Below are 11,913 nucleotides of genomic sequence, written 5' to 3' on the forward strand. Positions count from 1 at the left end.
CCTGTATGCATCAGGAGGAACAGCACGGTGTCTCTCTTCATAATGTGAACTAAGCAGACGGCCAACTATCAACCCAAAGCCATCCATAGTTAGATAAAATAGATAGTCACTCTTTCTCTCCACTTCACTTATATGTTATGTTTCTTTAAATAAATCCACCAGTATTGATTTCTTAACTTAAAGCAAAGGCTGTCTGTGCAATTTGTGAGACAGTGTGGTAATCATTAGGCTAGGCCACACTGCTGTGCTGAAGCTCAGAAAGAGTACTCTGCTAAGTGAGGGTAAGGATGGCTGCCTGGCCAGTCCAGCCATCCTAAACCAGACCCAACAGATACCTGAGGCTTTCAACTAAGGCAGCAAATAGCCTGCCATCTTTGCCTCCACTTGTGCCCTACTTGTAGTTTGTAAATAAAACAAACACATAGACACCACAAGCCTCCCCTGCTCTTTCTTTCAACGGCATCCGACCCTGATACACAGAAACAATATTTCCCTTAACTTTTTAATTCTTCCTGATAAGGAAAGTGCATCTGCCCTTTACTGATTTGAGTTGCTTAGAAAGTTCATTACCCCAGACCAAGGAGCCGTAAATCCCATAGATCCAGCTACTCTTACCATTTCTGGTTTCAAAGATCATCTTGTTCAAATCAAATCGCAGGGATCTAGCCACCTTCTTGAATTTTTTTTTCTGCTGACGGACTTTTTTTTTTGCCCTGGCTTCCAACCGAACAAGAAATGGCAAGAATTATGAAAAGGGTAGAAAGACCAAAACAATTTGAATCCAAATGCCTCCATGTGCTCAAAGGTTATGTTTTAACTTCTGTGCTGTGCATGATTGGGTTTCTGGCCTTTTCTCCAGATTGCTTTGCAGCGCATTTTCTTAAACTTCCCACTGGTTTCTACCATAATATTGAGGGGGAGTGTGGAATACTAGCTATTGAACTTGATCTAGGGAAGTCCAGAACAGAATGAAAACCATGCCCACCCATGAAGTTTACTCAGTGGGTACACAGAACAAAGCTCCTCTCCATTCCAAATTTCAGCCCTCTAGAATCTCATCATGTATCACAATAATTCTTTTGACTATGTACCTCCGAGAGTTGTTCCAAGGATAAAACAGATAATTTGGGTATCCCTCTCTGAAAAAAATAACTTTAAAATTCTGAGTTTTAAGAAGTTCAGCAACATTTCTTTCTGGGATTTTTGTGTCCTTAGATCACAGAGGAATCAAGTAATATTTGTTCTTGTGGAGGAAAGGTATGCTCCTTCTTAATTCATCACACAAGTACATTTTCAAAAGTCAGAACAGCAGGTCCTACAGATGCCCATTGCTCCTATCCAACCCCTGATGAACCCATCACCCTCCATAACACTTACTATATAGATGCAAAATGCGGTTATTCACTGTTGTAAAGTGAAGAATGTGGTAACTGCCATAATCAACCTCCACCATATGTATAGTGATGTCACAGCCTTAATTTTGGAAACAGAACAAAACAATGAAACACCAATTAAAAGAGTGGGTGTCAGTTGCTGCTTTGTGGTTTCTTTGTTCCATTAAACAATGTTCAAAAAGAACAATGAGATGTGTACTGAAAAATTTAGCCATCGTATTAGATGCATCCACTCCTCTGAGGGGACAGTTCTGCACAGGGCTAGCAACACCAGACACTGAGGTGGGCAACTGCCAGGGCCCATGGCTGCTGGGGGGCATGGTTCCTTGGGGGGGGGGGCACTGCTGCTAACTCTCTACTCATGCATGTGCTCAGATGCTTCCACTCACACCCTTCCACTGCCTGTTTGTGTGAGTGCATTGTTACCTGTGCTGCATATGTTGCCTAGCACTACAGGAGAAAGGCATGTATGCGTGTGGTGCACAAAACATTAGCATTTCTAGGGGGCACAGCAATGGCACTCCTAGCTGCACCCACCACCTTGAACCATTGAAGATAGGGCATGCAGGTAGTGTAGGCAGTTGTGACAGCAGAGGATGGGAGAACTTGCAAGGGGGCAAAAGAAGGACGTATGGGCTGGTGGGGGAATGTGGGTGGATGGGCAAAAAGGGGGCAGGAGTGGGCCTGGGGGCTGATGACTACTCTTTACACAAGGCCTCCCAAAACCTGGAACTGGCCCTGTTCTTCCCCTATCCGGACATTTGTAAGTGCTCTACCTAGCTGCTTGTGTTTCCCAGGACCATCAGGGTAAAGATCTGTTGAACACTGCAGGTGACTGTAAGTGATGGCAGAGAGAGGATACAAAGACAGATGGGGGCACAAAGTGGCTAAGAAGGCAGGCAGTGATAGAAAGATGGTGAAGGGCTCTCTGGGCATTCTGTGCCCAGGACCCCCAGGACCTTGAACTGGCTCCTCTTCTGCAACCTTTTCTCTGCTGCTTGTACATGGGGAGTTTCATCATTCCAGAAGGAAGGCAGGGAGGATATCCTGGGAATCCATGATGCAGCTGGTCAAGGACAGATCACGGGGAGTGAGCATTACTTACATTGTTATGTTCCCATCATCTGGCCACCAAAATGGGGTTTGTTAAATCCCAGCACCAACTTCCAGCTTCAAAAATGAGCCCTTATTAGAAATTGTGGAATAGCAATTGCAATAGGGTACTTAGTGATCAGGAATGGAAACACATCTGGATGTCTCAATGTTTCACGTCTCCAACACAAGTCAGTATTTGTATAATTTATCTGTTTGCACATTTTGTATACACTTTCTAACTTCACACAGGAGTTTAAGCTGCAAATGCTACAGCTGAATGGTGAAAGGAAATCCCAGACGTATCCTCTGGTCCCAATCCTGAGCTTCAGCAAATGTCTTTGTAAAGATCAGAGAGAGTCCTTTTCAGCTTAAAACTATGGCATCAGGAGAGGAAGGGCTGCTGCCTCTCCACCATGCAATTTTGAAAAGCCGAAAGCCCCAGTAGGGATTTACATGACTTTGGAGTAGCTTGTGGAGTATTCTGATCATGTGCTGCTTCAAAGTTATGTAAACAACTTCTTGCTGGGGGGCTATTTCCACTTCTCAAAATAGCATAAGGAAAGGCAGCAGCCCCTCCTCTCCCTGTATCACAGTTCCAAGCTGAAAAGGACTCACTCTTATCTTTAAAATGATATTCCCAGCATCTGCTATATGACTACTGCAGGAAACATGCATTAGGTCAGGAGAACCCAGATTCAGCTCAGCCCAAAATGTAATTTCTAGTCTGACACTAAGTTAAAAGGGGAGACAGGTACTCATACTTACTGGTTCCAAATGAGAAGCCATGTTGGTTTGCAGTAGAACAAGTTGCACGTCCAGTAGCACCTTAAAGACCAAGAAGATATACAGGGTATAAACTTTCAAGAGTTAAAGACACCTTCATTAGATATTATCAGATACTCACCAGTGACTTTGAATACACCAGGCTGTAGAGTTTGCATTAAATTAACTTTTTCTGAAGTGCAGTTATCATTTCTGCAATGAAAGAAAAGATCATCAAGCTTCCAAAGAAAGCAGGCAGCATCCCTGGCAGGACCTAAGCCAAAACCCCATGTGAGTGTATGCATTTTTACCTAGAAGAACTGGCATTTGCTAGCAGTAAGGAAATCCTGCCCCTGGAACCATCTATAGGCCCAGAAAGGGGGACTGACTGGGAAGATCAGGAACAAAGAAAGGGGCCCAGCTACTGGCACCGCTGTCCTCAAATTATCAAAAAGGTTCTCTAGTCAAAGTTTGGCATAAGCCTCACCCCTAAAGATCACTGCAAACTTTGTGTGTTATAAACTACTTGTGGAACACAGCTTTGAGGATTTTTACCTCTTCCCCTCCCCCTCCCACCAAGATCAGAAACCATTCTTAGTTCAAAGAGGAAGTATCTGGCTAAGTTCCACTCCCCCATGATCACCTTGTTTCTCTTTAGAACATCACTTCTATCCTGCCAGCTTAGCAGCTCAAAGTTCTGCTTCTTCCCTGAAGATCTTGGAGTTTTCACCAGCTTCAGCATATGAACACCTGAAATTGCCTTATACTGATTCAGTCCACTTGGTCTATCAAGGCCAGTGCTGTCTACTCAGACTAGCAGCATCTCTCAGAATCCATCTGAGACCTTCTGCATGCAAAACAGATTTCTTCCTCTGAACCCCAGCCCCTTCCCATAAAACATATCAGGAAAGGCTGATTTGGAACTATAGGCAGGTTCTACCGCACATTCATGCATCTTCTCCAGCAACCCACTAGAGCTTCCCATGGTTGTGGTTCAGAGAATGAGGCCAAAGTCTGAGGGTGATGCTTGAATCAAAGCTGCAGCAGTACCTCTTCACCAAAGCAATGGAAATTGGAGGGCACTGAGCTTAGTACAATGCCTGCCTCCTGGGCTACTCAAGCTTAACTTGCAAAGAGGCTACGAGAGGGCATCTGTCAAAGGGGCAAGCAAACTCAGCTATGCTGCTAATACAATGAGACTGGCTGCAGATTCAAGGTTTGTCATACTCAATAAGAAGTGCTGTCCAGGGTGGCTGACTTCTGAAGAGGTTGAAGCACCTAGTCAACCAAACTCTTGGGAAAGCAAGGATGGGGATGGGAGATAGCTGTGCCATTCCCAATTGCAGTCCCTTTTTTCTCATTCCACGTATGGTGCAGTAGTGTCCATTTTGCTATGAGGAGCAGAAAAATGGAACCCAGGAAAACAATTGTTGTGTTTGTGCAGGGGACACAGAAGAAGGTGGAGGAGTGCCTTCCCCCACTGGTACTTTTTCCTATTTCACTGAGCCCCTTCTTTGATTTCTTACTGAGTTACAAGGCTTTTTTTGAGCAGGAACACAGTTCCAGCTGGCTTGGCATCAGGGGTGTGTGGCCTAATATGCAGATTAGCTCCAGCTGGGCTTTCTGTACAAAAAACCCTATGCAAAACAATGGTCATGTAAGGGGCCTAATATGCAAATGAGCTTCTGCTGGGCTTTTTCTACAAAAAAAGCCCTGAGTTATATAGAACAGAGGAAAGGAACTCTAAGCAAAACTCTCAAAGGAGACACACAAACAATTGCTCAGTGTTTGGAAACAAGGTATGGGCAAGAGTAAGGGGGAAACCTCCAGCTAGGGCTGCAAAATAACTTATGTCAGCCTTCAACAGATAAAGATTTTTTTTTCAGAGAATTGATTTACTAGAGGGTTCAGTACATGTAGTGTGCAGAACTTCAGAATCTGCACATTTTTAAGTATCTGTGTTCAGATTTTGATGCTAAAGTTTAGAACTCAGGTTCTGAAATTAAGTGTTGATGTCAAGAGATTCAAAAGTTTGCCTGTTTTGATTTATTGAAATTAATACATTATAGTCCAGGCAAGGGGTGGCCAAACTTGCTTAATGTAAGTGCCACAGTGAATAAATGTGAGATGTTTGAGAACCGCAAGACATGACTGCCAGAGTTTGAGAGCCGCCATAAGGGAGGGAAGGGGAGGGAGGGATGAACATAAGAACATAAGAGAAGCCATGTTGGATCAGGCCAATGGCCCATCCAGTCCAACACTCTGTGTCACAGAGTGGCAAAAAAATTTTATATATACACACACACTGTGGCTAATAGCCACTGATGGACCTGTGCGCCATATTTTTATCTAAACCCCTCTTGAAGGTGGCTATACTTGTGGCCGCCACCACCTCCTGTGGCAGTGAATTCCACATGTTAATCACCCTTTGGGTGAAGAAGTACTTCCTTTTATCCGTTTTAACCTGTCTGCTCAGCAATTTCATCGAATGCCCACGAGTTCTTGTATTGTGAGAAAGGGAGAAAAGTACTTCTTTCTCTACTTTCTGCATCCCATGCATTATCTTGTAAACCTCTATCATGTCACCCCACAGTCGACGTTTCTCCAAGCTAAAGAGTCTTGAAAGCAAACAGATGGGGAGCAAACAGATGGGGAGGGAGGAGGGAAGAAGAGATGGAAATAAAGGAACTTTAACTTTAAATGCATTCTCCAGCTCGGATGGCTTTGAGAAGTGATTTAATGAGACAAATGCCTTCTCCAAGCTCACTGTGTGAAAGAGCCACATGTGGCTCCTGAGCCATAGTTTGGTCACCCCTGGTCCAGGCCATCTGTCAGGTAGTATGACACATGAGTCCGTTCTGCACTTGGACCTCAACCAGGGTTTCCTCTGAGTTTGACTCACAGTCATTTACCTTGCATTTATATCTGGATATTACAATATCCATATACCCCAGGATAACTGTGGGGTGAAACTGGGGTGACCTCAATTAAACAGGGAAATGCGGAGGGGGGGAGGGTTGAGATAAAATCAGGGATGAATTCAAGTGTAGGGTAGAATGTTAGTTCAGGAACAGGGCTGAACCAGGATTAAAGGTCCAGTGCAGAAAGGCCCAAGGGGTGCTTCCAGTTGAATGTTGTCAAATGTTGGCTGCTTGTGCAAAACCTTTGGCTGACCACTGCCTGCATTAAGCAGATCAAATATTTTCTGAACATTCACAAACTGAGAGAATATTCACCATCAATAATTTACTGCATTCTATTATTTTTGGAGGCTTACTTCATTTTTGTTTCAACATGTTTAACACTCTGAAATTGTGAAATGCAACTCCCTGTGCTGTGGAATGATGGTAGTGCTTAGCTTACCACATGACAAAAAAAGAAGAAGCTGTAATGCATGGATTTCCCTTTGTAAAGGAAACCAATAAAGAGAGTAACTCAATGTCACTTACTTTAAAAGCACAATGTTGAGAAGTACGTCTCGGCTTCCTACGGGTGTTGCTGTCGTGCCAACATTCACAGCATCTTCAATCACTACTTCGTCCATAACCATAGCTATGAGATACCATTGCCCAGCAAACTAGGAAGAGGAGGTTGTTCTTTGTTGATATCCAGAAAGTCAATTTACTATACAGTATATCCAGTAATGTAACATGACCCTTCCTTCACTCAGACCTGCTGTATGGTAGGTGGGTCTCTTGGGTCACTCTCTGACATAGGCCTGCCAGTTGCCTACCTCCCACACCTGCCCACCATCTACTGTGGTCAGTCTATCAAGCAGCAGGACAAAAGGGGAGCAGGAAGAGATAATGTCACAAACACCATGCTGTTGTTTCCAGCTGACCTGGAAGCATGGCTCAAATGAGTTCTGGTCTACAGGGTTTGTTATGCTCATATGCTCACACAGATGTCTGATCTTGCATTCCCCTTTCAGGGAAGGGCAAAGGGGGTACGGAAAGGAGAGGCAAGCAACATGCTTTTGTCCTCTTCTAGCTACTCTTGCATAACTCATGAGAATATGGGTTTACTTGATGGTCCTTTTGGACTTTTTTTGAGTCATTGCCATAAGGGGAGTTCCTGCAAACTGCTTATCAAAAACATTAAATACATTTCTGTAGTCCTGTATGGTCCTTGGCAACTTTGCTACAGATTTGGAAACATGGCACAATACTGGAAGTAAAATACACTTGAGTTTCCAAAATACAAACCAGAAATTTTGTAATGTATGCTAAATGCTCAGAACATCCACATTTACAGATTCAGGAAAAGAATACATCACACAGGTTGGAGGCATCACAGCTGTCTCGATTGCTCTATTTAATGCCCTCCTTGGAGGTAAAGATATGTTGGTAGATCTGCCTGACCTGTTCTCCTGCTTCCTTGCCAGCCACCCAAGGTGAATTGGCTATCATACAAGGCCAAGGAAGGCTCCTGTGAAGATCATTCTATCTCATTTCATCCCTGTGGCTTCTGAATCTTGAGCCACTGCCTTGAAAAGAGAAATTCAGTAGGTTCCTCTTCTCCTGTTACCACATAATCTGCCAATGTCACCATACAGGTAAAAAGACACCAAATCCCAAATAAGGAGCTGGCAAAGCTGATGCTTCCTTCTAACAGGATCCACATGTCAAAACTCTGCTCTCTGCTCCCATAGCATCTGAATCACTTGTCTGGAGGCCTTTGGGATATTATTACCTTTTTTACATCAAAATCTTGCACTGAAGGAATCTTGACTTGAGCAAGAATCTGGCAGACCAAGGCTGACAAACCAACAAAGAGGCCACCTTTCATCCTTACAGTGATCGATTGGAGGGCTTTTTGGCAATTGTCCAAGAGATTTCACCTCTTCAGCGCTTTACTCTCTCTTCCAGTGCTTTGCTTTATAGTTCTCTCCCTACAATCCTAAAAAAAATCATGCAGTCATATCTACCACTTTTCCTCCAGGAATTGCTTATCTGCAATGTGAGAGTGTGAGAGAGAACATGTTGGATCATTGGGTTCCTTTCAGAAGTGATGTGGGCCTATTCTGAAATGCCTAGGACAGTCTGGATGGAACAGCTCATTCGGGAGCTGCCTCCAGAGGTGTGGGTGATGGTTCACTATGGGCCTTAATGTCATTTGATATTTGGACAATGATCCAAATCCATTCTTTCTGGATGTGGGAAGAAGGGTGCACATGTACATGACATTCTCTACAGCCAAGTCTCCCTGACCACCTGAAATGCCACAAATGGTAGTGGGCACAAGGCCAGTGGGGAGGATTCCACTGTTTTGACACTCACTTCACAAGCAGCTCATTCTACAAAGATATGCAAAAAGAATGCATTATGCTAAGCAAACACTTGTGTTGTTTTGATGCTGTTCTGCAACCTTTCTTTCCCCTGTGATTGCTGCTAGTCTCCATAGTGCCAGCTATTCCAGTGCTTTGTTTGGTGCTGCTCTCATTACAATCTTTGTAGTATTTGGCCTTATTTGATTGGGAAGATAGATCCCCCCAGGTCATGGTTGGGTCATTACATTACCTTCTTATAAATTACAGAATCACTGGTAGTTCATTCTCTCTTTGCACCTGCATACCTGGATGCAATCTTTTGGTTTTGCAGCCTACCCAGACCATTATCCATAATTCTGTAGCATCCTAGTCATGCAGATGATCTATGTTGCATTTCAACTCATCTTCCAATTCTGAGGAAAGTTGACGAGACAGGAATATTTCTCTCTTTTGCCATGTGTGCTGCAGCGCAGGGAGAAGAGACCTAGGGCTTAAATGCTGGAAATTTAAGGTGAGTTTGGTATCATAAGGCCTGCAGCTTTAGAGAAATGTATCTGGTCCAATTTTGTGGATTTATTGGTTCCAGTCAGTGCAACTAAGAGGATACCAGTCTTCCCTCTAAGCTGAGTTAGCATGAGCTAGCTCACAGTTTTTTAGCCTCTGGCTCACACATTTTTGTTTTAGCTCATGAAAAATGGCCCCAGAACAAACTAATTTATGCAGTAGCTCACAACTTTAATGCCTCCAAAGATTACTGGTCATAGCTTCAGGGAACATCTCAACCTAACCCTTGTGGGACACATCTCCAGCTTAGAGGCACTTCATGCAAGCTGAAAGATTCCCAAAACAATCTCTCTCCCACATGCCGGAGACCAAAGTCCCCTGACCATAGCTAATGAGATGCCAGTTGTTGAGGGCTTGGACATGTTTGCATGGTCTGGAACTCATTTTGGACTCCATCAGCTGTATCCAATTCCTGTTCACTCTGAAGCCTGCAAGTGCTACTGCTTGAACATATGAACATATGAAGCTGCCTTATACTGAATCAGACTCTTGGTCCATCAAAGTCAGTATTGTCTTCTCAGACTGGCAGTGGCTCTCCAGGGTCTCAAGCTGAGTTTTTTTCACACCTCTTTGCCTGGAACCTTTTTTGGAGATGCCAGGGATCGAACCTGGGACCTTCTGCTTCCCAAGCAGATGCTCTACCACTGAGCCACCGTCCCTCCCCAAGTCATTGCTTGAGCTTCAATGACACCTTAAAGCCACGATACAAGAGAAATTAGCTGCAAGGAAGTTAGCAATCACACAATAGTTCTGGAATTTATGGATCTATTGCTTTATTTGTTTAGATTAGAGAATACCTGTCTCATAAATCTGTATAAAGCACCTAAGGCAGGCTACCACCCCCAGATTCCAGGGGAAGGAACTTTAGCTCTGGGGTAGACCATTAGCTTGTTGTGCAGAAGGTCTTCCGTTCAATCCCTGACATCTCCAGTTAAAAAGGACGAGACAGCTGATCACATAACAGACCTTTTCCTAAGACGCATTTTGCATTATACATGTACATCCCCAGATCTAGCAGGATCCAAAAGGAGATCGCAGAGCTGGGAAAACCAGAGCTAGGAGAACCACTGCCAGGCAGACTAGACAGTAACTGCTGGACCAAAGGTCTGATTCAGGATAAGGTCTGATTCCTGTGTGTTTTCACATCTGCATTTTTCATCTCTCCATGGAAGCTAAGAGACAGTATCTGGTTAATTTAATTAATTTAATTTACAGCTATACTTGAGTTAGTTACAGCTATACTTGAGTCCATAGATGTTCCAGGCTAGGTCAACCTTGTCATGTCTTAAACTAAAAAGGGTCAGCTCTGGAATCAGAGGTCTATTTGGTTTGGAATGAATGGCGGGGAGGCATCAGGCTTTGAAGGGAAGAGTACTATGCTAAAGACTTCTAGTGTATGAGCGTCAAGCAATGTTTCATATTACTATAACTGTCTATGTTTATCAGAATACAACTGCTATACTGAAAGCATTATGATTCTAGAGAAGAAAAGTAGAAATACTTAGTGGGCATATTAGGGCTAGATAGAGAGCCAAAACCTAACACTGTCAGAGTATTATAGGAGTGTGAAAAACAGAAGCTGTCAGAAAGTTGAATTAAGAAGCAAAAGGAAAATTTGAGAGGGGAGGAGTGTGTGAAGTGAAAGAGTGACACCTCAGTCAGAAGTTAATACTATCCATTAAACAGCTTGAAATCAATACGCTTATTGTACGAATAAAGTTTTATTAAATTGAATATCTTAATGTGGCTTCAACCCCCCTCTATTTTGGAATGCACAGCTACTTCATTCACCTGAAATGGTGTCGTTTGGTTCACTCCCTGCCTCTCTTGGCTCTTCACAAAGAAAGGTAGAGGCAGGAGGTTTGGCAGTGGCCTGGCAGATTGTCTCCTGCCAAAGCACTGGGGATGCCCCTGCCTGCTGCAGAGTATGCTGCCAGGGAAACAAGTGTCCACCCCTCTTGGCAGGTTAATGGGCTTCCACCAAGCTCCAAAAATTCTTCTTTCAGAATGTGAAATAGTAAGAATTACCCATGCTTAAAGAAGTCTCCTCCATATATCTCTGTATAAATCACTGTTCTGGGGAGCCAGTTTGGTATAGTGCTCAAGAGTGGCAAACTCCAGTCTAGAGAACAAAGTTTGATTCCCCACTCCTCCTCCACATGAAGCCAGCCGGGTGACCTTGAGTCAGTCACAGTTCCCTCAGAACTCTCTCAGCCTCGCCTACCTCACAAGCTGCCTATTGTGGGGAGAGGAAGGAAAAGGTGATTGCAACCTGCTTTGAGACTCCTTTAGGTAGAAAAAAGCTGTTTGCTTTCAGACTGGAAAGAGGTGAACTGTGAGTCTTACACATCTGTGCAGTAAGCAATCCCTTCCAAGAAACAGCATGCAACCTACTCTAGTACTAGCTGCTGTGAATTTGGCTACCAAAAACATACAGACCTGCCCAAAGTGTCAGTCACATGCTCAACCCAATTTCCAATGCATCAGAGGAATTCACCTTAAACAGCACTCATTCACTCCATTGCAAGGAGAAGGAGCTTCTGATTTTTCTCCCACCCCACTTTGACTTGTGCAAAACACAGCAGGGAAGTTTTCTATCCCTTTCCTCTAGTTCAGGACATGTAGAGCCAGAGAAATGGGGAGGGGAGCCCTGCTACCACCATTTCTACTAGCAAAATCAGGGTAGGAGGGAAAGCATAGTCCCCCCCCACCCCAATAGCATTCCCTTGCAGCACTGAGCATATGAGCACTGCATAAGATTTCTGGTAGAATCCTGAAAGTGTATGACAGCGTCCCATTGACAGGGGCCAAGCTCTGTAGCTTTCATAA

At 43.9% G+C, this 11,913-nt stretch overlaps 1 protein-coding gene across 1 annotated transcript; it reads right to left on the reverse strand.

Moving 5' to 3' along the window:
- Positions 1-1,333: 1,333 nt before the first annotated feature.
- Positions 1,334-8,105, reverse strand: LOC132580472 (beta-lactoglobulin-1A/1C-like). The gene is made up of 4 exons (XM_060251301.1): positions 7,944-8,105; positions 6,701-6,828; positions 3,394-3,464; positions 1,334-1,473 (listed from the first exon to the last, which is right to left on the reverse strand). The coding sequence occupies exons 1-4, from the start codon at positions 8,037-8,039 to the stop codon at positions 1,358-1,360; spliced, it is 411 nt and encodes a 136-aa protein (XP_060107284.1). The 5' UTR covers positions 8,040-8,105; the 3' UTR covers positions 1,334-1,357.
- Positions 8,106-11,913: the final 3,808 nt, after the last annotated feature.

The sequence above is a fragment of the Heteronotia binoei genome, chromosome 12, assembly GCF_032191835.1.
Source record: "Heteronotia binoei isolate CCM8104 ecotype False Entrance Well chromosome 12, APGP_CSIRO_Hbin_v1, whole genome shotgun sequence".
In the NCBI taxonomy this organism is placed as follows: domain Eukaryota; kingdom Metazoa; phylum Chordata; class Lepidosauria; order Squamata; family Gekkonidae; genus Heteronotia; species Heteronotia binoei.

Bases quoted from the DNA above. Each gene is read 5' to 3' on its own strand.
- LOC132580472 (XM_060251301.1), bottom strand. From the start codon at position 8,039: ATGAAAGGTGGCCTCTTTGTTGGTTTGTCAGCCTTGGTCTGCCAGATT. The intron at 6,829-7,943 runs GTAATAATATCC...TCCTCTTCCTAG, and splicing joins AAGATTTTGATGTAAAAAAG to TTTGCTGGGCAATGGTATCT. The intron at 3,465-6,700 runs GTAAGTGACATT...CTTTCATTGCAG, and splicing joins CTCAACATTGTGCTTTTAAA to AAATGATAACTGCACTTCAG.